The 27,877-nt window shown below is 40.0% G+C and overlaps 1 protein-coding gene across 7 annotated transcripts in view; it reads left to right on the forward strand.

The window, feature by feature from the left end:
- ROR2 (receptor tyrosine kinase like orphan receptor 2) overlaps positions 1–27,877 on the forward strand; it is a 216,091-nt gene that overhangs the window by 141,025 nt on the left and 47,189 nt on the right. For 6 of the 7 annotated variants that reach the window (XM_061625655.1, XM_061625676.1, XM_061625665.1 and 3 more), the window contains exons 2-4: positions 12,232–12,309; positions 22,731–23,018; positions 23,947–23,977. In XM_061625655.1, the coding sequence (XP_061481639.1) occupies positions 12,232–12,309; positions 22,731–23,018; positions 23,947–23,977 (397 nt within the window). Of the gene's footprint in view, positions 1–1,983; positions 2,037–12,231; positions 12,310–22,730; positions 23,019–23,946; positions 23,978–27,877 lie in introns of those variants that run through there. The other variant, XM_061625697.1, reaches the window with a different exon arrangement.

The following is a 27,877-nucleotide window of genomic DNA, read 5'->3' on the forward strand; positions in this document are numbered from 1 at the left end:
GGCCCATAAATTATGATTATTTGCTGCCTTTTGGAGTGACTGGGTTTTTTGTATTGTGTTATGTTGCTTTCACAGCCAGAAGCTGTAAAATAATAAATCATGCAATGATGTCATGGATAATTATCATATTTCTTAGTGTGCTTTGAGCTGCAGATGTGTTCAGTGCGATTTGGTGCATTTAAGCCACAATATTTATAACTCAGGCAGTTTTGGAATGTCTCATCATTTTCAGGAAGTATTTTTACTTGGTATAATACTTAACCAACATTCACCATCTGTTGTGAAAATAAATACACATTTCATTGAGTAGTTTAATACTGATCTCCATTCATTAACTTTTCATATGTTAGTTATGTTCTTCCTAAACTAAATATCAGCAACAGATATGGTTTCTACAAATGGTAGTTTGTAATAGTAGTATCTAGACAGCATATTAAATACTTCAAAAGTAAATAAGGGCTTGAAATAGACTGATACCCCCTGCAATCAGTTTCCCTCAAATTACTGAGATGTGTTCCCTAGAATAATATACATTTTTACTTTTTTCTCTCTCTCCTAAAAGAGAAATCCCAGCTGGAGCAGCTTGACAGGTAAAATGACATTTTGGAACCTCCCCGCAACTGAGAGCAGCATTTGGGGGGGAGGATATGGACTGTTAAGATATAGCGCTATTACTAGACTGAGCTTCAAATGTACATATGTCCTTAAGTAAGCTAGGCTTAGTAACTTCCAACCCGTTTGCAGAAAATCATTGTTGTTACATGTGAACTATTTATGGTGAGCACTTGCTTGCAAACCAGGATGAAACCATATTTTGCCTTTTCAGATAAAATGACAAGCTATGGTTTCCTGAAAACCAGGATCAGAATTTACTAATTATCTTTTGCAAAAGGAGAAGGGATCATGGAACCTCAAGGCTCCTTAAGGCTTGTTCTTATGTATGAACACATTCTTACTTTATTAGGCTGCAATTCAGTATACCCTGGGAGTAAGCCCCATTGAACCGAATGGTGTTTCCTTCTATATATATGTATTGGATTGCAGCCTTAGTGTACAGGCTGTCCAAATTTTCCTAGTTGAATGTCAAATTAAGTCTGAATAGCAACAGGCATAGGTATTGTCCTAAGCCATGGATCAATTTCCCAAGAAGCTTTGCTGTCCCATGTGGCCAAAAAGAACAGCAGCAATAAGAGTTTTAGAGGCAAGGATCAACAAACAATTTTTTTTTCTGCAAAAACATATTCTACAGTTCCAAAACTCATCAGGATTTTACTGCTCAAGGTGTTATTTTCCAAATATGAAATCATATGCCTTGATGTTTTCTTATATCAAAAAATATGACATTTGGTAGAAAATAGCACAATAACAACTTTCCCTCTATTTCTAAGGGCTGCTTATGAATAATCAGCTTATAAAATAATTTAATAGTAAATAACCAGGTCACTGAGGCTGCAGTCCTAGACCTACTTATCTGGGACTAGCACTTTCTTCTGAATAGACATGAATAGGATTGGACTGAAATAAAATGGCTGATTGTCAAAGTGTGTGGCCCATTGCTTTGTAAAGGACTGAATTTCTAGAAAAGTTGTCATTGCTCTTTAGGTTCAAAATTCCTTCATTAGGTCACATTGCCAGACAGATCTGGGTGATGTCATTTGGCTTCCATCTTCATAATTTTTGTAATGCAAGATTGTTGCTACTCTGAATTCAGCATGAGAGGAATGTAAAAGAGTCTCCCCACCAGATTCAAAAATAAATTGACATTGAAATCATTAGCTTTGCTTGTTTAAGGAAGTAAAATGCCTGTATGTGTATGTGTGTTTATCATATAGTTTAAACAGGAAGTCTTCAGACTTGCCCATTTGGCCCTGTTGTTTTTATTTCAGACAGGAACTGTAAGTAGTGAAGACAGTGGAGGTCCTATCTATGCATCACTGTGAAAGGGATGTGCTAACTGTAGCAGTAACTGCCTCTTTGTAGGCATTTCAACACCCTTTGCTGTTTTTCATGTCTGTTGCCAGGAGCTGCAGATGTTGGTGAGTGAATTCCAGTGAAAGGGTATGATTCAGCAAGCTAAGCAGCTTGCCTTTCACAGCCAAAGTAATTAGATTGGCAGCTGAATGAAAAACCTATAGGGGCTCCTTTGTTTGAGGAGTTACCAACATTAATAACTGATGGTGGGCCAAAGAGTCCTACCAAGGAAATAATAGGGAGCTTGATTATATTAATTTGAAAGATGCCATGCTTTACTATCATGTGTTGTACATCTACACATTTGGCTCCTCCAGAAAATTATAGACCTGCGGCTACCAGTAGCAAACTGACTCAACATTTCTTCACTTTGTCCATGTGATCAAAGATTTGAGCCTTATCACTGCATCTCCACCCCCTTCATCTGGAGACACTCAAGTGGGATGCGTGTTTTCATCATTTACATTCCTGTCTCAGTTTTTCCACACATATAAATTCCTAGAATAATACTTTAAGGAAATATCCTGTATCTACTATATCCTATAAATAAAGTCAGCCTTCAGATTAATGCAATTTAATCTTCTGTTATTTTCAATTTATAGATTTCAGGGGATTAGGTTATGTTGGCAGTTATACTGTTATGCCATAGACAGGGATCCTCTGGTCAAGAGTCCACAATTTTTGTATGTCCTTGGCAGCCAAATCAAAGGTCACCAAGATCCCTGCCCTCATGCTGCACCTCTCTACAGGATCAGGGACAATCCAGTTTCCCTCCGCAAGTCCAAGTTTAGAGCTAGAGACAGTGGCAGAGGTTTGTCAGTTTGGCTCTTGGCTGCCACGTACTCCAGCAACACAGCAGCCAATTAATCCCCTGCCTCTCTTTATTGGTTTATTGGTTTGGTCATGTGCTGGTGGGATGCTCTGGAAGCATTGGCAGTGCAGCGGCCAAGCAATTTCCCCAGTCTTTTCCTCAGTCTTTAAGCTGGGAAGTGGGGGGACATTGACAGTGATGATGTCTACCCACTCTACAGCTCCAGGTTTTGGGGAAAAGAGTGAGGGCCATTATGCTTGCCAGAGGATAGCAGCACTCTCACCACAGTGAGCAAAAATATGGAACTCTTTTTTTCCAGGTGTTGTGTTTGTGTGTGCATCCACAGGTGTAGTGTTCTTTCACCATTACCTCAGGTATAAGGTGTGCTCGGTGTTTGCGCTCCAGGTAACCAAAAGTGCCAAGTTAGCCCACAAGTAGACATTGGGTGCTTATAGAAAGGAGCCTTAGTGCACAAGTTTGCTGGTTTTATTGCTTTCGGGTTTTAACAATCCTTTTACACTGCCTGACTGATATCTTTCATCTTTCTACTTTTTGTTTGTTTGTTTGTTTCATTCAAACTAGTGCGATGGGCATGACAGAACATGCTCAGGACTTGGGCTGTAGCCTTTCCCATCCCCTTGGAAACCTTTCTCCACACCCACTTTTATTCAGAAACAGTGCAGATTTTTTATAAAGGTGGGGGCAATCTTAGTTCTTTCCCTTGCTACTTCTTTCCCACTTTTGGATGACTTTCTCACCCCTCCCTTCCCTTCCCTTGTTGTAACAACAGTTCCCCAATCTCCAAGGGTAACATATATCCTTGCAACATGCCTGAGAAAATCAGCCCTCCAGAGCAGATTTGAAGAGAGCATGGGGTGCACAGGAGGAGAGGAGGGGAGAAGTTCCATTGCTCAATTGGAAATCCTTGCCCTGACGGAACAAGTTGGTTGGATTTCAGTGTAATGCTGGATGTGAGAGTGCGTAGTGCTGTCATTCCTCCATGGTTGCACTTGCCCGCCCCCCAGCTCTGTTTTGCTGAGGGAGGCAATGTAGATGTTGATACAGGAGTTTGGTGATGTAATAGTGGGGACTGACTTCACAGCAGCTTATGTACAGTGCTTGCAAAAGTAATCAGACCCCTGACCAATGCTGTCATATTAGTGAATTACAAATGGTACATTGTAATTTTAATCTGTATATTTTATTTTGAAACACTGAAACTCAAACTCAATTATTGTAAGGTGAAATGGGTTTTATGTTGGGAAATGTTTGTAAGAAACATAAAAAAACTGAAACATGTTGGTTGCCTAAGTTTTCAACCCCTGTGCTGTGGAAGCTACCAGTTTATACAGATGAAAGAAAGTCTCCTATTGAGGACACAATTACCTTACCATTGGCCTCCACCTGTGAACCATTAAAGTTGTTGTCACATTGTCAGGATAAAAACCCCACTGTTGAAAGATCATTGCTCAGGCTGTGGATCTGAAGGAAAATGAAGACCCAAGAGAACTTGCTTCAGTCCACTAAAAAACAAGCTTGGGAGGAAATTTACTTTTCAGCAGGACAAGGATCCCAAGCACAAGGCCAAAGCAACATTGGAGGGGCTCAAGAAGAAAAGGGTGAATGTCCTACAGTGGCCCAGTCAAAATCCTGATCTCAGTCCCATTGAGCATATGTGGCACTCTTTGAACACTGCAGTCCACAAGTGACGTCCAACCAACCTGAACGACCTGGAGTGAATCTGCCAAGAAGAATGGGCCAAAATCTCTCTGACACTGTGCCTAAAGCTGATACATATCTACCCCCAAAGACTTAAAGCTTTTATTGCAGCTTTACCAAATATTAATTGGGGGGGGGGGTTGAATACTTATGCAAGGAACATGTTTCAGTTTTGTTTCTTACAAACATTTCCCAACAGAAAATCAATGTCACCTTACAATAATTGAGTTTGAGTTTCACTGTTTCAAGATAAAATATACAGAACAAAATTATAATGTACCATTTGTAATTCAGTAATATGAGAGCATTGGTCAGGGGTCTGATTGCATTTGCAAAGCACTGTAAATAGTCCTGCTCCACACTGTTCTTCCTGACCGTGCCCAGCCTTACAGCCCTTTTTGAAATAAAAAGTTGGAACTCTAGCTGGAAACAGTTACTGTTATCAGTTGGCATCATTGCCCAAAGCGATATGTTACCTTAAAAGCCCTTTAAAGCTGGGACATATCTCATTGAACATTCCTTCCTGAATGAGCCTGCTCAACTCTCAAAAACAGTGAGCCAGGTTTCTCATCAAAAGTGAGTAGAACAACTATCGGGAAGTGTGGCCTTTTCTGCTGTGGCTCTGAGACTCTAGACTCTGTTGCATGAGAAGGCGCAACAGTGCCCCCCCCCGATGTTCAGAAAGGTATGCAAAGCTTCCTTTCTGGAAGGCATTTTGGGGCTAAGAGAATGCTCTTGCACTCGGGTCCCAGTTGCTGGCTTTCCACAGGCATCTAGTTGGCCGCTGTGAGAATAGGATGTTGGACTGTATGGGCTGCTGGCCTGATCCAGCAGGCTCTTCTTATGTACTTAATTATCTCAGTGAATACTATGCTGCTGTATCTCATGCTTGTGTTTTGTTTGTACAATATACATTTTATTGTTTGTTTTAAGGTTTTAATGATTCTAAGCTAGTCCAAGCTTCCTCTGGAAACGCAGGATGCAAATGGACAAAATAAATAAATAAGAAGTACTAAGATAAATGGTATGGCACAAGGTTTTTTTTTTAATAGGATGGATCAGGTGTGGGTGTATCCTGATCTCAGTCATTGCTTTGGCCTGAACCCTCTGCACCTAAGATAAAACATTAGTAATAGAATGCTATTGAGAATGCCCTACTCCCTGCCTCCTGCCTCCTGGCCAAGCTGTGCATGTTACAGGATCCACTGAAGTTTCTAATCCATCTGACACAGAAACTATGGTCCCTTTATCAGCCTAAATCAACTGGAGTAGTGTAGTAATGAAATGTAACTGCTGTGTCAAATTTGGCATTCAGCTCACTTTAATTGCCTTGCACCCCTAAAGGTCAGTAGTTCATTTCACATACCTGTCTATATGTGGATTTTTATGACCAATGTATAAATCAGCCAGTGAAGGAGATCATTGATATCTCACAATACTATCTTGCAGATAAAAGTCTGAGAAGAAAATTATCAGCAAGTTGTGTTTGGGGTCCTCTGTGGGTTTATTGTATTGATTGTTTAGGTCTGAAGAACCCTTTTTTGTGGCAGATTTTCAAAGGAGGTTGTTGACATTCTGGTTACCAAGTTCCACAGTAGCTGTCGCAATTTGTGCAGCTGATTGCTATGTGTCTTTTTTCATGCTAGCATTCAGGTCAATTTGTATAATTTGTAATAATTTAGTAATGGAATGCCATGGCTAGACTTTCAATAGTGGTAAAAGGGGCTTTGTATAGCTTACATGCTGAAAAATAATAAACCTGCAACTTAAATCTGTTGGGAAAAATGGACCTATTTGTGTTGGATGTGTGCCTGTGGGAATGAGCTGATTTAGGAAGTCATGTTTGCATTTGGCTATGCTATGGGAATGACTTCAGCAAAGAGAAACTTTGGGACTAAAATGCTCTGCTATAATAATTTCCCATGATTTTTTATATTTGCAAGGTGTTAATAGTTCTTTCAGTTCTGTTTGTGTGCCCCAATTTTGAAGTCTGTCTTTCAGATACCAAAGCCTCATTCAGATATCATATCTTAATAAACAGATAAGAGTATTTTACTCATGCATCCAGCCCCTGCCTCTCCTCTCTTTATGAACCAGTAAACTTATAGTTACCATGTTCAGAGCAAATCAGGGTCTTAAATGAACTTTAGAGTGTGGTTTAAGATTCTCACTTGTTCTGAATCTGATAACCACTGTTTTTCAATAACAGGTAACTGGTTAATTGGAGACTTCCATGATTAATTGCTGTGTATCACAAAGGGGGAAGAGAAGGGGCTGAATGCAGGGGCAAAAGAGTTGTTCTGAACTGGAGCTAAAAGTTTGGATCTAATGCTATTTTACTTGATGTAGGCCGATACAAAAATATTTTGTTGTTTTTCTTCTGTATCGGAAGTGTAGGATTTCATGGCCAAAGAACTTTTGACCAATATGTTATAAACAATACGCCCCAGTCCGTTTTCGGGATCCTGGTAGCTTGGATCCGCTCCCAATACTCACCCAATAGAGCTCAAGAACGAACGAAACAAGATGGAGGATAGAGTATATTTATTTCTAACACGTGCACGTGGAGAAGGGCCAAGCCAGTTCTGACAGACTCTGCTGGGTTGGCCTTTTTATAAGCTTTATTCTACTAATTATGCATGCATCAATCTCATCATATCTACATCATAACTACATCATTAATCCATGCCCATTTCCTCCTGGTAACCATATTAGGAGATTGTTTTTCACACTTGTTATGTTCACATTGACCTTGTATCTCTGCAACATAATTTGCAACATAGTCTGGGCACAGGTGCATTTGCAACTAAAAGCCTGTGAGAACAACACAGTTATCTATTTTGCAGACACAGCTTTAAACAAACAATGATTCTTCAATTCAGCAAATTAGCATTTCTCTTTCCACACACACAAGTAAATTAGCTGTCAGCATTTTAGCACAAGCAAGGTGATTCCCAGTTCATTTCTACTATGAATTCAAAACAGGCCTAATATTTCTTTTTACTTTAACCATGCAAAGAAAGCTAATTAAACAAAATATGTTATTAATTCAGACAAGTAGAATTCAGTGTCACAATTAGGTTACTGACGTTGCCTTACATATCTGCTAAATTAGGAAAGCTCTTGATTCCATTCTGCTTTTGGTGTAAACATTGACTTTTCTAGGTATGGGAGTTAAGTGAGGTCTTGGTAAGGATTGGGCTCTGTTAATCCACTGCATGGCTGCTTGTATGGCTATGGGTGTATAGAGTTCTACAGGCAGGTGCCAAATAGGTAAATGTATTTGGTGAAGTTGTAAATCAGAGATGGGAATCTTTTCCAGCCAAAAGGGTATCATTCTTTTCTGGTCAACTACCAGAGGACCATAAGCCAGTAGTAAGTAGGGCCAAAGGCAAAAGTGTGTGAATCAACCAGTGTAAACTTTACCTCTGTACCATAGGCTAATTTCTTCACACTCATACATGTCTCTAGCCTTCTTCCAGGGAAGCAGGAGGCATTATTCAAGGCCATATTCCAGACAAAAACACTCAGGATATGAAGCCAGATCTGTGAGGAGGGTGACCTAGGAGCATTCCAAAAGCTGGATAGAGATGCCCAGATGGCTAAATTTTGCCCTGTGCCTGAAGTTCCCCACCCTGTCATAAATGTAGGATGCATCAGTGTTATGATCCACTTTCAGCAAAATAAAATAAATTAAGATACAAGGATTGAAAAACCTTGTGAAATGGATTCATGGGTGGTTTTTGAAGCATCTACAAGAACATTAAATGTTACTCTGCTGATATGAAAGGAAAAGGGCCAGATACTTATTGGTAGTTTTACAGAGACATATACAATGTCAAAGTTGTATCTTTGACATGCAGACCAAAGTCTGGTATTGCATTGACTTCTAACATGGAAAATATGCAATCTAAAATTTAAGAGATGATAGATTTTGTTAAGCTGAACTTTCCAGATCAGAGTATCTTTTTTAAAAAGGAAATTTTAAAGGAAAAAGTTTGTAATAACATGTCTGTTTATGATGTATAATTTACATACTGCAAAGAGGATCTTTTAAATTTAGCATAGTTTATTCATACAGATTCTTGCTTTTTTATTTTCTGTGACTTGTAATTATCTGCTGATAAGGCACATCTGGAGGTAGATGTTTTGCCAGAAACAAACATACTGAGCCAAGGATAATTGCACAAAGCTGTTATTAAAGTTTTTTTAATGAGCCAATGTTTTTATCTCTTTCCATCGTGATTTGATACATTTAAAAAATCAGTAAGGAGTGCAGGAAGATGGATCTGGGAAATGAGATGCTGGGGGAGGGATGCTGTGTCTAGTCATCAATCAACTTCTCCTGTTTGCCTGTCTTCAGGATTCCACTAAGTAACTAAAGAATTTGAAAACACAGGGAAGGAAGTTGAGTTTTCTCTAAGTAACAAATATATAGAAGTGTTTTTTATTCTACGTGTGTGTGAGTTTAAAACAACAAACCGAAGATTATGTTTCAGAGTTATGGGGTGGGTGGTGTAAAGGTTCATGGATGTTAAAAACTGTCAATTCCTGATAATTTTCCAAATGACATTTTCCCCCACATCAATAGATTCTGTACAAATGAAGGACCATTGGCTGGTGTGTTTTCAATAGCATGCTGTGTATCTGTTGCATGTTCCGAACCTATATTCCACTGTAGCCTGTGGCAGAGCTCAGCACTCTGATAATGGATAACATCTAGATCCCCCCTGTGTCCCGCTTTCCTTTTCTTCATTGTCTTTGTTATAAATTATTAGGCTCTAGGGGAGCATAATGAAGCTTCTAGAACTAGTAAAGGAGCATTTCTTCCGCATCCAGATTGCAATCTTATGACATAACCAGTTCTTGGAATTTACCTTTGTGTGCATAATCCCAACTGTATTATATCCAAAGAATGTTTTGAGGTCTTGATGATGACACATACAGGGAGGCTATAATCCACTGTTAGATTACACAAGGATTATAGAAGCAGAGAGTTACAAAAGGTTTCCCCTTAGTATCTTATTCTTTGCCCTTGAATTTGGTACAAGCTTTCTTCCTGAACAGATTACGATTAGAAAAAAAGGCATAAGAAGCCCCCATGCACTCTTCAAATCAATGCACGTTTAAATATCACACAATTCCTCTGCAAACAAATGTTTGGGTAGTTCAGAAATATTGGTCATTTCAATGCCCTCTTCTAGAAGAAATCTGAAGTACCATGAAACATGTGTCAGCCTATCACTGTGTCCTTCTGACTCCAGGACAATGTAGTTCCTCCTCCATTTGCAAGTGAGGAGAAATGAAGCCTCAGATATACTGGAATGGCAAGCCAGGGTTTTTTCTTTCTCTGAGAAAATTATGTCTTTTGTAAACCACTTAGTTTTTTAAAAAAAACAATTAAGCCATATATAAATTTAAACAAATAAATAAATAAAATGGGCAAGGAATGAAATAGCCCCTGGAGCTGTTTCTAGGAGAACAAAGAAGCAATATTAGACTTTACATACAGTAGAGTGAGGTGGGAGAATGGACGGTATAACTTCATACTAAAAGTGCAATTACACCCCTACCTAGGGATGAAAGCATCTAGCCTATCCCTTTGCTTGCTGTGCTGGATTTCTATTTTGCAGGGAGTTTTAAACCTCAGAGATTGTTAAAGGAGATGTGTTCCCTGCGACATTCTGTGTCACTGCCGGATGTGGCGCAGTTCATTCTATCTTCTCATTCTGGTGCATGTATAGACTAGGCTTTGGTGATCATATTGTTTTGCTAGTATAACAGTAAAGAACCAGAGTCTCTCTCCCTCTCTCTCTCTCTGTGGTGGTGCCCCTTTTCTGGAATGCCCTCCCCTCTGAGGTTCAGCTGCTGCCAACTCTTATTTCATTCCAGTGCCAGCTTATGACCCAGGCATTTGCGGGTGTTAACACATTGTAGGAAGATGTTCTAGTACATTGTTATCTGGATATTGCAGAGACGGATCTGATGGATGGCTTCACAACAACTGAACAACCAGCCTTTTATATATTTAAAATATTTCCAGTCCACCCAGGATAGGTACCAGATTCACCTCTGCAATATCCAGATGACAATGTACCACGCTAGAGAGGAGATGTACTTCAGAAAAGTGTTTACAAGGCCTAATGGCTTGTGTAAGACATCACAGGCAAAGTCACATGCGGCCAGGGACAGCAAGAAAACCTATATTGTCATGGCCAATTTTACTTTAGGTGTAGGCAGGGTTTTTTTGTGATAGTACTCACTGGTACAGAGTACTGACACCTTTTTTTTGCTGCACATGACAGCCATTTTGTGCTGGCACCCATGGCACTATTATCAAGATACGAGTACCAGCACCTCATTTTTTACCAAAATAAGCAATGGTTCTATGTACAATTAGGCTCCATATGCACTGTACATTTAAAGCAGTATTGTACTATTTTTAATAGTTATGGGTTTCCCCCCAAATCCTGGGAACTGTAGTTTATTAAGTATGCTGAGAGTTTTTAGGAGACCTCCATTCCCCACACAGAGCTACAATTCCCAGAGTTCCTTGGGAAGAGAGGTCTCCTAACAAGTCTTTACACCCTTAAAAACTATAATTCCCAGGAAACTTGGGGGGGGGAACCCATTACTATTTAAAGTGGTATGATACTGCTTTAAGTGTGAAGTACAGATCGACTTCGGACAGTGATGATGCCTTAACTAGGCTTACAGATAAACCCCACAAAAGTTTACTAGTTAGAAACATTTTTTATTACCTGCTGGGGGCTGGCAGATGAGAGACAGAAGCTGTTAATTTCACAGAAATTGCTTAGAAATGTGCCTGCATGTTTTGCTCCATAACTTTCTTTCTAGGAGGGCTAGAGACTTAGGTTTTAAAAATATGAATGCTCAGATTCTGGGTTATGTCTTGCCCGAACTTGAACTCAGGCTCAGACACAACTGTAGTTTTTTCTTTTATTGAAGTAAGAAAGTTTCAGTTCAGTGAACTTCATGAATCTACCTACTGCTTACTCAGAACTCAGCATCCCTCTCTAACTAGGCACAACTTGTCGGCATTAAGACTTTGATTCAGCAACTAAGCCTAGCCCAGCTTAACTAGGGCTGGGCGGCCCCTGCTTGCGTGTATCCTGAGTTATGGTTGGAGGTGCACGTGTAAGTGCAAACTCCTCCAGAGCTGGGCTTGTTGAATCTCCTGCCATGCCCGCCTCCTGGACCTGGGCAAAGGCGGGATCTCAGCATCAGTCCCATCCTCTCCCTCTATGGGGGGAGAGCTGTCTGGGAGTGGAGTAGTAGTAGTAAGGGGCCAGTCCAGGGGTCCCTCTCAGGGTGGTGTCTGGGACAGCTGCAGGTGGCCTGTCAATGCCCAGAGTGGGAGCTGCTTTGATGTTCTTTCCCTCTCTGAGTCCTTCCCCAGCCAGGATGTCCCAGTCCAAGTCCAAGTCTTCCTCCCCCCACTCCTGTATGTTGGACCACCCTGGCTAGGATGGCTCACAACAGGCTACCTGCTTGGGGCACCACTGAAGGACTTTGCAGGGGCTAAGAACTGATTTCCCCGTAAGTCATTGGAGGTCCAGTGGATTTCCCAGGAAGACAATGGATGTTTGGATATACATTTTTGTAGTTTACTCAATTTACAAGTCAAAATAACATCCTAATGAGAAAGGACAAGACAAATTGAGTATCTGAACTAGATTTTATGTTAAATGGTTTTTTTTTTTCTTTAGGTGAAATGGAGATACCAGATTCTGATGATCCTTTAGGCCAAATGGATGGGCATGACAGACCAGTTCCAACACATAAAGGTAACAATTCATCTGCTACTACCTTTATCAAAATGTGGCATTCAAAGGATTAATTTTTAAGATATACAATTGTTATTATAAACATGCAAATTGTTATCTTGTATAAAAATAAGGCAAATGCAAAACAATGATAAACACCTCCAGGTGTCCCCAAGATTCATCTTGACTTATTAGTCAGTCATTGTTATTTCCCACAGATCCTTTCCTGGCCAAAGATCTGAGCATGGGCAGAGGGAAGGGGTCGGCCTCTCTCTGGACTGGTTTTGCACAAGACACAAAATTAAACAAGGCTCAGCACCTCTGCCGGCGTCCTCTAGTATATGTAGAGGACTCGGGAGGAGCAGGTTAATGTTTCACGTTGTGTTAAAGGCAAGAAGTGGCATAATTTTTCTTGCATTTTCCAACTTTCCAATTCTCCACAGCCCTGTATTATGTTAAATAAGACTCTAGCCCTTCCCTGAATACTTTGTGCATTTCAGAGGATTTAGGAATAGAGTTTGGTGCTGATGTCATTTCATACCATCTGAAAATCAGTTAGAAAGGACTCAGGGGATGGGGGGCTTGCTAAAGAGAGGGGGTTGTTGCCACTGACAACTTGGAGAGGGGCTTTATAGAGTCCTGGGTGTCTCAACATTTAGTAATGTTAGCTCTGAAGAGTGTCTGATATAGTGGTACAATTTAGAGAAACAGTTGCTGGTCAAAGAAATGGTTAATTTTTATTATGATTTTAAAAACTTTTTTTTAAGCTGGATAGGCAGTGTGACAAAGTACCCCTTTCATTCTTAAAGTTGGCACCAGTAAGCTCCAACAGAGGCACTCTTTCAGACAAACAGGGGTGTTTTTACAGTTGGGAGTCTGACTTCTCTGTAGGTATCAGATAAGGCAGGGATAGCTGGAGATGGATGGATCAGTCTATTTCTGGTCTAGGTCAGTTCCGCATATGTCTATTCATAAGTCTATTCCATCGCATTTCCATTGCATTATTCTTGTATGCCCTTTATCATAATTACAAATTTATGTACTCTTGATATTATAAGATATGCATTTTTGTATAGAATTTAACCTAAAATATGGATTTTGTATATGCATTTTTGTACTTTTTTGAGCTGAGAACTGTCACAAAATTTAAAGTGCAAAAACCGAAGAACAACTATGTCCTGATTTGTGTGTTAATGATTCAGGGCTGAATCAAGCTAGTTTGCTGAAAAATGTGAGGCAATGAAATCCTCAAGCATCCCTATGGGTATTTCTGGGGCCAGCAAATTACCTGGTCAAAATTCTATCAAGGCAGGCTGCTATTGCTGAATTTTCTGTGGAGTTGCAAAATTGACCAGCATTTTTATCAGCCTCCAGCAACAGGCCATCAGTTAAAATACAGCCGCTGTGTTGTATGCTTCAAGAAATTTATCCCTTCTGCAATGAATATATCTAAATCGGTTACTCTGCCTCCAGATTTTTTGGTCAGTTTAATGTATAGGAGCCAGTGTGATTTCCTCCGCACCCCTCACTCTTGTGCCACCAACCAAAACATAAGCCAACGAAAATGGAAATACTTTTTTTGTAGAGAGCTCCATATCTGCAGATCAACCACTATGCAAATCTGAGTGCTATTTCTGTTTTTTCCCCCCCTGGGAGTGAATTATACCTAAATATCCTGGCTAGCAGTGGACCTGAAGGAACAAAGTGATTAACTAGGAAATGTTTCCAAGTAGTAACTCAAAAACTGGGTTTAATTTAATCTGTGATTTGAGTTAAATTTGCTAGAAATTCAGGTATGTTGGTATCTGTTTACTTATTTTTAAATATCTGAGAGCTGAGTCACTGAACCTTGTGTTCCTAGTACTACCACTGACATGTACTCTGGCTGCTCTAGCATCTCAGAACAGAGCACCCTTTTAAGAACAACGTTTTGATTATCTCAGGCCTTTTTCTTTACTAGCTATTTCATAGCATGAATTGTAATTTGGAATGTTACACTGTGGAACAGGCTATTAATTATGATTGGCTCTATGCCAGCCTGCATGCTTTTTGCAGCATAGAATACCCCTATCCTGTTTGAATCAACCTGTCAAGCATCTGATCATTTTATGTAGTACGTGTAGTGCAACTAAATTATGGCACACTAATTTTGAGGATATTTTTCATTTAGTTGAATTGAATGTGTTAATTCTGGTTTTGTTGGTATTTGTTTTGCAACTGGTGTATTTTATTGGCAAATGTGCTTGTTCCATGGAATAGCTGTGTTATGTAGTGCAATCCATGTGTTGTATTTGAGACAGCTACATTAGGTGCACATTTGTGCACCTGCTGTGGTTTTATGGTGCTTGCTGGGTTTTATCCTGCTTTCTCTCAAGTAGTTCATTAAACATGTAAACAGATGTAAATACAAATATACTATGTCAAGTTTTTATTAACAGCAGCAAAAACAAAAATTGAAACTAAATGCATCCAACTGAAAATGTATCGTACCGCACAGGGTTTTTATGAGACCACATCAGGATGAGAACATGCAGATATAAGCATGAATGACCTGTGAACTGTGAGACTTCAGAAATGTCTCTAAAGACCTTGAGGACACCAAACTAAATGCAGTCTTCCTGCCCAGTGGTTTCAGATCCTGTCCCCACCACCACCTTTTACAGTCCCAGGCAGGTGGTAAAAACAAGGAGTTTATTGAACCATGCTATACATGCCCATCTCCTTCCACAAGATGGTGAAGTCTAAATCATGGAGTGTCCTACTTCCGCACATGGTTTAGAAACTTGCAGAATTGGTGCTTTAAATTATTCAGGAAGCCTCCAGGAGTAGAGGAAGCTTCCTGCTTCAGACTTTGCCCCCAAACTGATGGAGGCAACGGCGTTGCAGAGCATAGCACGCTCATCCATGCTTGCCCTGCTTACATGAATTATTATTATGAATGTATTTAATTTATGAATCACAATGAAGCATCTCCAAGTGATTTCATGATATAATAAAAACATATATAAAATTCCATATATAAAAACAAAGAATTCCATATATAAAAAAAGTTTCAAATACAATACAGATACTGACTGGGATAACAGAAGCAGCACAACTAATATGACCTATAGTGAAAATGTATAAAACCTAATTATGCAGAGCACAAAACTACACAATTCTTGTTTGTTTTTATTTTTTTAAAAAACTTCTGCTCCAAATGTCTTGACCTGATGAAAGGCCATTTATGACTTCTAAATTTGCATATAGGTGTGTGTCTGGTTGTGACAAGCGTTTCCTGCCACTCCTTTTCTTCTTTGGGAGCCTTAGGTATGCCACAGGCCTAAACTTGACAAAACAGGCTTTTGCTTTCAAACATTTTTGGGGTGCTGCTGAGTATGCACCAAATCAAATGACATGACAGTTGCCAAGTGATATTCGGATTGCTTTGACAAGATGGAAATCAGCCAGGTTTCAAACCAAGCAGAATAATTAATTACTGGGGATCAAAGAATAGCTGGATGTGTTCTCCACTGATACAAAATAGGAATGTTCTCTTAGGATTCAATTTGGTCAAAAGTTTGTAAAGTTCATACAAACATTTGATTTCAACTTAATGGCTTGGATCTAAAGACTGCATGATTAGTTTTACATACCCAGGGGAGATATGAACAGCAGCTCTTCCCTAATGCCATATGGCATCTCTCCTGTGATGTGTATGGAGAGTGTGTGTGTGCTGTTAAAAAAGAGAACAAGTCCAAGATTCAATTGGGCACACCCAAGTCTGTGGACACCTCTAAAGTGCCTCTTTGTATCCCATCCAATGAAAGTAATCTGTAAAATCTCATGACCAAAGTGAGATGCAATGTTATACAATTTTAGTGCATTCAACATAATTAAATTTGTTTGCTACCAGGCTCGATTTTGGCCAAAGTTTATTTTGTCCCAGACAATTTTATATATAATTTTCAATAATATTTAACTGCAGATGTGTTTTTCCTCTATGTCCTAAATTATTTATCTATTTATTTATTTATTGCATTTGTATACCACCCCATAGCTGAAGCGCTCTGGGCAGTTTATAACAATTAAAAACATTAGAAACAAATATACAAATTTAAAAACACATTTTAAAAAAGCAATTTAAAAACACATGCTAAAATGCCTGGGAGAAGAGGAAAGTCTTGACCTGGCGCCGAAAAGATCACAGTGTTGGTGCCAGGTGCACCTCGTCAGGGAGATCATTCCATAATTTGGGGGGCACCACTGAGAAGGCCCTCTCCCTTGTTGCCAGACTCCCAGCTTCCCTCCGAGTAGGCACCCAGAGGAGGGCCTTGGATATTGAGCGTAGTGTACAGGTGGGTTTCTGTCGGGAGAGGCGTTCCATCAGGTATTGTGGTCCTAAGCTGTGTAAGGCTTTATAGGTTAAACCCAGCACCTTGAATCGAGCTTGGAAACATACAGGCAGCCAACGCAAGCAGGCCAGAATTGGTTTTATATGTTCGAACCATCTGGTCCTTGTTACCAATCTGGCCACTGCATTTTGCACAAGCAGCAGCTTCCAAACCGTCTTCAAAGGCAGCCCCATATAGAGTGCATTGCAGTAATCTAACTTGGAGGTTACCAGAGCATGGACAACTGCAGCCAGGTTATCCCTGTCCAGATAGGGGCGTAGCTGGGCCACCAACCGAAGTTGGTAGAAGGCACTCTTTGCCACTGAGGCAACCTGAGCCTCAAGTGACAAAGGTGGTTCTAGGAGAACCCCCAAGCTACGAACCTGCTCCTTCAGGGGGAGTGCAACCCCATCCAGGACAGGTTGAACATCCACCATCTGGTCAGAAGAACCACCCACTAGCAGCATCTCAGTCTTGTCTGGATTGAGCCTCAGTTTATTAGCCCTCATCCAGTCCATTGTCGCAGCCAGGCACCGGTTCAGCACATTGACAGCCTCACCTGAAGAGGATGAAAAGGAGAAATAGAGCTGCGTGTCATCAGCATACTGATGGCAACGCACTCCAAAGCTCCGGATGACCACACCCAACGGTTTCATGTAGATGTTGAACAGCATGGGGGACAGAACTGACCCCTGTGGAACCTCATACTGGAGAGTCCAGGGTGCCGAGCAATGCTCCCTAAGCACCACCTTGTGGAGCCAACCTGCCAAGTAGGAACAGAACCACTGTCATGCAGTCCCTCCCACTCCCAACTCAGCCAGTTGTCCCAGAAGGATACCATGGTCGATGGTATCGAAAGCCACTGAGAGACCAAGGAGAATCAACAGAGTCACACTCTCCGTCTCTCTCCCGACAGAGGTCATCATACAGGGTAACCAAGGCTGTTTCCGTCCCAAAACCAGACCTGAAACCCGACTGAAATGGATCCAGATAATCGGTCTAATCCAAGAGTGTCTGGAGCTGGCCCACAACCACTCGTTCAAGGACCTTGCCCAGGAATGGAACATTTGCTACTGGCCTATAATTAAGATTTTCTGGGTCCAGGGAGGATCTCTTCAGGAGTGGTCTCACTACCGCCTCTTTCAGACAGCCAGGAACCACCCCCTCTCACAGAGAGGCATTACACTTCCCTGGCCCAGCCAGTTGTTCCATCCCTGCTAGCTTTTATTAGCCAAGATTATGATTATGATTTCATTGTCCTACCTGGTGCCTTGCCAATGTCTTGGAATATGTTCTTGCAAAATGAGCTGTGGACATTTTAAGTGGATATATTTCTCAAAATGTTTTGTTTCTTTAATACCTGTAGTGTTCATGTATAGTTCCTTTTTTTAGAATACAGTATACCACAAATACTATGCAAATTCCATGTGATGAAATGGCTTGGTTCAGAACAAACTGGAAGGGTAACCTCACTGGTAGACTGTGGGAATGCTGTGCCCCATGATATTCTGATTAGCCAGCTAGCTAAATGTGGGCTGGATGAAACAACGATCAGGTGGATCCACCGTTGGCTACAGAATTGTACTCGAATAGTGCTTATCAATGGTTCCTCCTCAAACTAGGCCACTGTAATGAGGGGGTACCACAGGGTTCGGTCCTGGCCCTAGGGCTCTTTAATTCATGTCTTGGATGAGAAGGTACAGGGAATGTTATCAAATTTGCAAATTATACAAAATTGAGAGAGAGATAGCTAATACCTGGAGGACAGAAACAAAATTCAAAGGGATCTTGATAGGCTGGAGCATTGGGCTGAAAACAACAGGATGAAACTTAACAGGGATAAGTGCAAAGTGCTACACCTGAAGGGTATACACACAAATGCAGTTATAAGATGGGGAATACTTGGCTTAGCAATACTACATGCGAGAAAGATCTTGGGATTGTTGTTGATCACAAGCTGAAAATGAGCCCATTGTGAAATGTGGCTGCAAAAAAGGCATTTGCTATTTTTGGCTGCATGAGCAGAAGTAAAGTTTCCAAATCACCTGAAGTACTAGTTCCCTTCTAGTTGATACTGGTTAGGTCTCATCTTGAGTACTGCATTCAATTGTAGACACCACACTTTAAAAAGAATGCAGGCAAACTGGAACAGGTTCAGGGCAATGAGAATGATCAGGGGACTGGAAACAAAGCCCTATGAGGAGAGACTGAAAGAACTTGACAAGAGAAGACTGAGGGGAGATAAGATAGCATTCTTCAGGTACTTGAAACGTTGTCACATAGAGGAGGCCAGGATTTCTTCTCAATCATCCCAGAGTGCAGGACATGGCATAATGGGCTCAAGTCACAGGAAGCCAGACTTCTACTAAACATGAGGAAAAACTTCCTCTTAGAGCAGTACAACAATGGAACCAATTCCCTAGGGAGGTGGTGGGCTCTCCAACACTGGAGGCATTCAAGAGGCAGCTGGACAGCCACCTGGTTATGCTTTAACTTGGATTCCTGCATTGAGCAGGGGGTTGGACTCAGTAACCTTATAGGCCCTTTCCAACTCTACTGTTCTATGATTCCATAAATTTAGATTTGAGTGCTTTGCATTAAAAATATATAAGGTACTCCGTATTTCTTGACACACATTCTGTTTAAAAGAAAAGATTATTATCTCTGTGTTAAAATAATGTCATGTTGAACGATGTATGAGACTGTTTTAACTCAGATCAGATTTATTACTACAATTATTACAATTACAAAATAATACATTTTTAAAAGCATAAATTCGTTTCACCTTAAGAATATCATTGGAGTTGTGAATGCCATGTATTCCAGCTATTATTTTAGCTTTGAGAGCCAATTATTTAAACGCAAAACATTTCTTTTAATATTCTTGATGTGTTTTTATTGATTTGTTTAAAAACCCATGGGTATCAGCAACACTCCCCTTGACATCAGCATCTAAATGTAACAGTAGCTGTCTGAAAGCAATTGACATGCACTTTTAAAAATGTAAATAGCCATCAGAAGAGGGATAGGGGATAGTATTCTATTCCCTGGCCAATAGCAGCTCTCTAGGAAGAGAGTTTTTCATTAGGATTTCAGTGTGGAAGAAAAGGGTTACCCACCCGCCCACCATGATCCTAATCCTACCTGAGGGGGATAGCCACAGCTCTTTACATAAAAGAAAGCATTCATGTTAATTGTTCTTCCTCAATTAACTTCACATTTAGTTTGGCCTCTTGTAGTAAATCTGAAGATCAAGTGTGCTTCACAATAACTCCATTTCTTAAACTTTGTCTGAATTTTACCATAAACAACAATAATTTTTAAAACATATATTCTCAGTTAGTGGTGGAAATTATGTCTAATTACACTGTTATTGTTTGACTTAACAAGATCAGTTAATTCTGACATCAGACTTAGGTCTTTGTACAGCTATAGAGTCAATGCCTAATGCATATTTAATAAACCATTAAACTGTAGTGCATGTTTGGCACATGGTTCAGATTGGAATACTTTAAAATTTTGCTTCCACAGCTGAACAGCAACACAAAACTATGGGTGAACAAAAACACTGCAATCATATTAAGCCAGGGGCTGGGAACTGAACAGAGCTGTTGGGCAGGATCCTTATCTACTCCTACCCCATGGGCTAGGTTTGACAGATGATGAAGGCCACCCACCTGTCAATCACCAGACATCACAGTGACCTGTTTTTGCTTGCACAGATGATCAGCTGATTGTTTGGGCTTGCAAAGCCCTGTGTATATAGGGCTTTGCAGGTGATCAGCAGTGCCTGCAAACCCCCTTTGAACCAGCTGCATATTTTCTTCTCCTCACACCTGATGTTATATATGACATCAGGTGTAGGGCAGGTAGGCAATCCTTGGCTAAAACAGTCTCTTGGGCCAAATGGGGAGGCCTGGTGGGCCTAATTAAGTCTGTGGGCCAAAAGTTCCCAACCCCCTGTTCTTCACCTTGGTCTATGTGAGACTGCTGTTGAGCTCTTACTTACTTGTCTCCTGTTGTTCTTATTGCTTGTCTTGTGAATTACATACAGTGACAGATGCCCTAGTTTTATCCCTGCCAGGAAGAGAGGATAGGCTGCTGGCAGAAGGGATAGAACTTTTATCTGTAGCAGCCAGAGTTGTGGAACTCCCTGCCCTGGGATACATGCTTAGCTTCCTCCTTTCTATCATTTAGGTGGGCTGTAAAAACATTTTTATTATTCATGGCTACTTTTAGTGAGGGTGTGTGGGAGGTAGGCACTTCTCTCTCTTTTTTTATTGGAATGACCATTTGATGGTCTTCCCAAATGAGTATTGTGATTTGAGTATTGTTTTTATATGTTAAAAGCCAGCATTTGTATGGGCCTATTTTTCCACCCCCATTTAAATGTTAAAATTCCTTTTAAAGTTCCTTTTAAAGTATGTGGTATGAATTTATCACAGCCCTGCTACTTCAGAGGTTGCTCATGCATCACCAAGAAATAGCCCAACAACTCAGTGTGCAAATGATGGAGAAAGAAAACTAGGGCCAGGTTTTTGTACCAGAAAAGGAGCAAATGGGTGAAAGCAAGCCAAAACACAGTAGAATGCAGAGTCAAGCTTTGCCATGATCTCTCAAACTGCTGCAAAAATATTGAGAACTATTAATGATTGTTACTGCATTTAAAATTCAGATGTGATAGTGTTCTATGAGTAGGGAGGAACTTCTTGCCCTCAAACAGATAAGAAAAGGCAAGACATCCTGTGGGATGTAGATAAGCAGATAAATTCACAAAGCTGAATACAAATGTTACAGTTACCATATGTAACTTAACATTTTTTAAAAATGGAAAAGATTTGGGATTCAGGATCCTGGGCCTTTGCAGAACTGTATGACCGCTTAAGGCTTAGTTATGTTTCGTTCTAGGCATAACCCTCCTGAACTGCCTTGTGAGCCCTGTTGAGGGCCAGTCTGCCCTTTTCCAACCAGAGGGCCATCCCCCTTGCCCTGGATCCTTCCCCGAAGCCATTCAGGGGGTGGGTCTAAGGGTTTTTACAATCCTATTTTAACTTAAAATAGAGTTTAAAAATATGGTTGGGAAGGGGCAGGGGAAAAAGAAGAAGATTCTGTGCCTCCTCCCCCTTCCCTGTTGAGACTACGTGGGTGGCGCAGTGCTAGTCACTGCCTTTTCACAAGTGGCTTCTCTGCATGCAGGGAAGCCGCCCATGAAGGAGCAGCGACTGGCACCACCAGGATGAATCCTGCTGCTTATCAGCTGATCAGCAGGAGGGTTCCATCCTGCTGGGTCCTGTTCCTTTGGGAGCGGCTTCTCTGCATACAGGGAAGCCACTCCTGAAGAGGACTTGGATACCATGCAGTGCTTGGGGAGGCCTAGTGGGGATAGGCGGTTCAGCAGGAAAAGCACCTACGTTCTCCCTCAAAGAGGTTCCTTTTCTGCTTAACCTCCTCCTTCTTGTGCATGCCTGCCTCTCCTTTTGCATGACACCCCACCTGATAGATCCAGATCTCTACAGGTCAAGTTGGGCAGCCCAGAGTGATCTGGGGCTGTCTCAGCCCTATTCGACCAAGCCCCACATGCCTCTGAATAGGCCCAATTTGGCACAGGGCTTGGGCCTCAGCCAAATCTGGTGCACAGCCCTATTTTATACTATTGCTTAGTTTTGTGTTTGCTCTTAACAGGTAACAGGATAGAATAAGTAATATTTGTGAAAGAACATGTTTTTACCATGCTCAATTTAAGCTAAAACAATCAGCTTTCCAATTATCACAACACTGTCATAAACCATTAAAATGAGGCATTTCTGGAATTCTGATCAAGTGACAAATCAAATTAAAATACATCTCAAGAAAACTCTGTAGCTAAACTTGTTTCTAGAGAAGCATAGAATTTGAGAGTGAAAACTGTCAATCCAGGGTTCAGAGAATTGGGTATCTACACAGAGAATGTTTAATTTTAAAAACTAACAACCTGAAATGATTTTTTTAAAACTGTTCATAAATAAATGTTCATATGCAGTTACTTATCCCAGCCCAGCTTTGATCTCTTTTGACCTTTCATCTTCTTAGGTTACTTTTTGTTCTTTGTGGAACCAGTAAACAATATCACCATAGTCCAGGGCCAGACGGCAATTCTCCACTGTAAAGTAGCAGGAAATCCATCCCCAAATGTCAGATGGTTAAAAAATGATGCGCCAGTGGTTCAGGAACCAAGAAGGATCATCATAAGGAAAACAGACTATGGCTCACGATTAAGAATCCAAGATCTGGACACCACTGACACTGGTTATTATCAATGTGTGGCCACAAATGGAATGAAGACAATCACTGCAACAGGAGTTCTGTTTGTAAGGCTGGGTGAGTCACTTTGTTTTAAAATGTGGTTTTTATAGCTAGGTTAGTTTATAGGCTACCTCCTAGTTTTCACAATCACAAAATGAGAAATTAATTCACTGATTTTTTTTTGCTTTTAGAAAATAAATTGCAACACGAAAGAAAATCAGTAAAGTCATTGCCTGAGGCTTCTTCCTCAGCACAAAATGTCCGGGTTGAACCTGATACCATTTACTAGTAATAAAAGAAAGTAGATACAGATGGAATGGTCTGTAAATATGCAGTTAAGAGAACAGCACAAATGTGAAATAACGTTTAGTCTAAGGTACAGAAAAGCAAACTTTCATTACTTCATGTTTCACAGTACTGCTTGAACTCATTGTGTTCTTGCTACCCAGAAGAATAAGTAGCAGCTCCCCATCTGGTATTCATAGGTTTGGCCTCACTCTTTGTAAGATCACACGTGATGTCTGTGGCAGCTGGGAAGCCGACTACCTGCTAAAAATCAAGGCACATATTTTGCTGTAAGAAGGGTAATCCCAGCACTGTGTGTGATCTCTTGACTGAAGTAATAAGCTACCCACTGGGTTTTATGTTGGGGTACTGGCTAGTTTTGAAGTTAGCTGTGTTTGCAGCAAAGGTCACACAGCAGTACCTGGATGTGTGTGAGAGAGGTTAACTGTTGGATTTGCTTTGATAGCGTTGAGCAAGAGACTGGTTCTGAAGTAAGATAGCACCATGAATTTTATGATGAGATATGTTTTCTTGCATATACAAAACCTCATTTAGATAGTTGGTCCAGCAGACAAAAGATACTGGTTTGTACTTCTAAAATAATAAGAAATAATGATGGTGCAGAAAATACACTTTGTTTGAAACTGAGAAAAATTTGTGTTCATGCTGTTCTCCAGGAGCCAAAGCTGTTTAATAATTTTTGTTTCTATATTTATAGGTCCAACACACAGCCCGAATCATAATTTTCAGTAAGTACTTGAGATTCATTTAAAATCACCTAGTGTCTGAACTTTAGTTAAATTGAAACCTTTCAGCATGATTGAAGAGAACTTTTCAAACCAGCAGAACATTGTGCTTTATTTGGTTTGAGTTTCACCAAATTGTCTTCCTTTGTTTCTGTAGGCAAGTTTTATATTTAGAAGAGCATTGTGATGGTATTTGTATGGTGACAGTTTTTGAAATGGCAGCTGTTAGGAGAGAACAGGCTTATGTCACGATACTTTTAACTTTTACCCTGTTTATTTTTCTGTAACTCAAAAAGCCAAGTTAAATTATATTCTGAAGAGGTCCTTTCTGAGCAATTATTTTAATATGAATTTGTGGTTTGTATTTCATAATAATCTTTCTTTTTGCGCTGTATCATCTTGGCTGTAACTTATCTGAACTCATGTTGGCTGGAAATTTTTTTCTTTCCCTTTCAAGATGTGTCTTGAGTATGTTTTGCATCCATTTATATCATATGCAAAAATTTGCTTGTATAAGGTCTCAGAGGGTGAGGAGAGAAGACTTTGCACAGTTGGAAACTAAATGCATAAGATTGTCAGGTGTGTATGATCTCATTTAATAAAATGGCCTGAAGGACAGCCAGAATATATGGTTCTGATATAAATTCCCCCTCCCCAAGAAAAATTGCACTTGTTTGGGGCTAAAAGAAAACAGAAATTTATAAAATGTGTGCTTGCTCTCTCACCCGCTCACATTTTCCCTCTCTCGCACACACCAATAGACAGTTTGATTGTTCAGTATTTAGCTTTTGCCTCAGGATTTTTTTATGTGATCTTTTCTTCTCGGATTTTATTTCTTGCACTTTCAGTTATTTCATGCTCACATATTTATTAGAGATTACTGGAACTATTGAGTTCTGCTCTGGAAAAAGTTAAGTGGATTTGGAGTTTCCATCTGAGTATCCACAGAACTCCTAATATCCATCCCAGAATCTATTTTAGACTCTAGAAGTCCTGCGCCAGTTATACGTTTACCAGTTTTCCAGAGCACAAACCAGTGGCACATTTCTGCCGCCACAAAAGCAACCTCTGTCAAATGCTTGTTGTTGTGGGTTCCTTTGGGATGAAGGGTGGAATATAAATTTAATAATAAATAAATAAATAAATAAATAAATAAATAAAATAATTGCTACCAATGCTCCTGCTATGTCAGCTTAAGAGGCCTTAGTACATATATGGCAAGATATACTGTACACCTAAAGCCTTCTAGACAAAAACCTTCTGGATTCTGATAAATTCCTGTCCCATTCCAAAGAAGTTCTGCTACAGGTTGAACTGGAAATTTACTACTGAATAACCTCTTTTTGCCTGAAATTCAGGAGCAACCATAATCTTATATAATCTATATAATAATAATCAACTCATTCTCCAAGTGTGGATTCTTATGTAACCAAAATGGCACCATCCACACACCAAAAGGAAGTATTAGCAGACTGAGGGGAACACCAAATTTTTCAGAAGTACAAAAACCTTAAGAAAAAAATCAAATGCCCAATCGAAACTGAGAATGCTTAGTAGACAAAGAATGTTAACTGACTGTTGGGAGAAAAATGGAAGGTGAGAGTGGGGTGGAGTGGGGCATCCAGGAAGAGGCCATGGGAGGGTGGCTAGAACCCTGAACAAGAGTACTCCACACTGCAACATATTGTTATAGGTCCTGTTTTTAAGTATAAGTTGTGGCTTCTTCCTTAAAAGCATATGTAAGAGGATTCCTGAGTACAAGATGTATTGTCTAACTCTGATTTCACTGTAGTTAATAACAACTTCTGCTGATAAAATGGAAATATGGTTTGATGCTTTAATATCTAACCCATTCAGTATTTTCTTATTATCATTAAAACAAAGGCTTAGGCACTTTTTGTCCATTGTATCCATAAGAGCCTTAGGAAAAACTACTAGACACCAACCCTTTTATAAGTCACGTCTTATGTGTATACAAAGCAGGCAAGTGAATAAAAGGATATTTGGTCTTCAAAGAGCTTTCTTGTTTTAAGGTAGTTTGTAATTTGATAAGGACATGGTGCTTTAAAGTGAAATTAAGCCATGACCTTTATAGGTATCACATAGATAATCATATGCCCACGTATGAAGAAATATTTTAGAAGCTATGCAGAAATGCAGTTTTGATGTTACATGCCTCAGTTAAATTACATCAGAAGACTTACCATATTAAGGCGTTCTTGATTGAGTTACGAGAAAATTATAGTAGTCTTGAAGTCTTGAGATTTAACTAGCAAAACGAATAAACCAGAGGAAGGGAGCTGGTGTAGAAACGTAATATTGCCAGTCAACACCTAATCTTGTTGAAGATGAAACTAATGGATACCCCACTACTCCGAGGATTCTCTACCAGATAGAAACACTACTCCACTTAGGTTGGGGGAGAATAGAATATATCCTGGTATTCCTGGTGTTCCAACATGACATAGAACCATTTATGTAATGGGTAAGTAGAGCAGACACAAAACTTTGCAAGGCTGGGAGAAACCCAGATTCTTTATTGCCTATCCACTTAAAAGTGACTTGTGCGATTTTTTTCTTCAGTATGCAAGCACTGCAGATATTCCCTAGGTCCACACTGACATACGCAAGTAGTTTTTGAAGAGTGATATGATTAGTGGTCTCTTGGGCACTTTTACCTTGCACCTGCAATTGCTTCTGAATATATCTATTAACTCACTTTTCATATCATGTTTGCCCATAGAACTGTCTACGTAGGGATGGCTGGAACTGGTTGCCAAGATGAAAAAAAATGTATTGGGTGTTAAATATACTGTTTGAAGGTCATTTCACATCTGACCTGGTATAGGGGAAAATGTGTAGACACCTCATGTACCTACAATGAGTAGCAAATGTCAATATGTTTTTGTGTGTGTGAGAGACCAAAATAGGGAAGGATAAAAATCAAATGTTCTTTCTCTTAAAATCTCACATGATAATTGCTGATTATTTGTTGGGGAATATTCTTCAAGAATTATTGCAAAACAAACTCAATACCCCATCCATGTACTTTTGCCCATCCGTATTTCCTGGGCATCTTGTTGTAGGTGGTCCAGCATAACACAAACTAAGATTGTTCTATGTATAATTAGTTATCCAGAATAGTTACTATCCATATATTACATATTTATTATTGATTCTGAAGATTTATATTCTTTCTTTCCATCAAATGATTTTCAACGAGGCTTGCAAGATAGGTAATAATTTTTTAAAACTTCAGAATTCACACATACGCACCCCCATGGCCCTCTGGATGATGAATGGGCCACAATATGCTTCCTTTCAGTTTTGCAGATCTAGGGCAACTGACAATTTCATCTGAGTGTTATTTCTGGCAGGGAGTGGGGAAACAAACTGTCTGCAGCTGCTCTTTCAATGGACAACAAATGGTCTAGCTTGGTCTTCCTGTTGCCATGATATTCTGGCTGGGAGGCAGGGGGTGCAACTTCCCAGTGGCCTTTGGAAGAGGCCAGAGTATGCTTCACTTCTGCTCTCCCTCTCAAGTTCACACTCCTAGTTTGGAATAGCTACTCTTACCTGGGTCTCTGGAAGTCAGTTGGATGTAGAAGCTAAGTAAAACTTGCATCTCTTTCTCTCCCCTCAAAATGTTGAAGAACCCAAACCTCCACCAGTCAAAACTCTTCTCTGAAATGTGGAAGAGTCTTCTTCTTCTTCTTCTTCTTCTTCTTCTTCTTCTTCTAATAATAATAATAATAATAATAATAATAATAATAATAATAAAGTTCATTGTAACCATATTTGCTTATAGATGTAAAAAGTGACATTGTTTTCAGTGGGACTTAGGTGTGTGTATAGTAATGGCTCCATTTGGTGCATGTTTACCTGGAAGTAAGTTCCATTGAT

This window comes from Rhineura floridana, chromosome 1, assembly GCF_030035675.1.
Source record: "Rhineura floridana isolate rRhiFlo1 chromosome 1, rRhiFlo1.hap2, whole genome shotgun sequence".
Taxonomy (NCBI): Eukaryota; Metazoa; Chordata; class Lepidosauria; order Squamata; family Rhineuridae; genus Rhineura; species Rhineura floridana.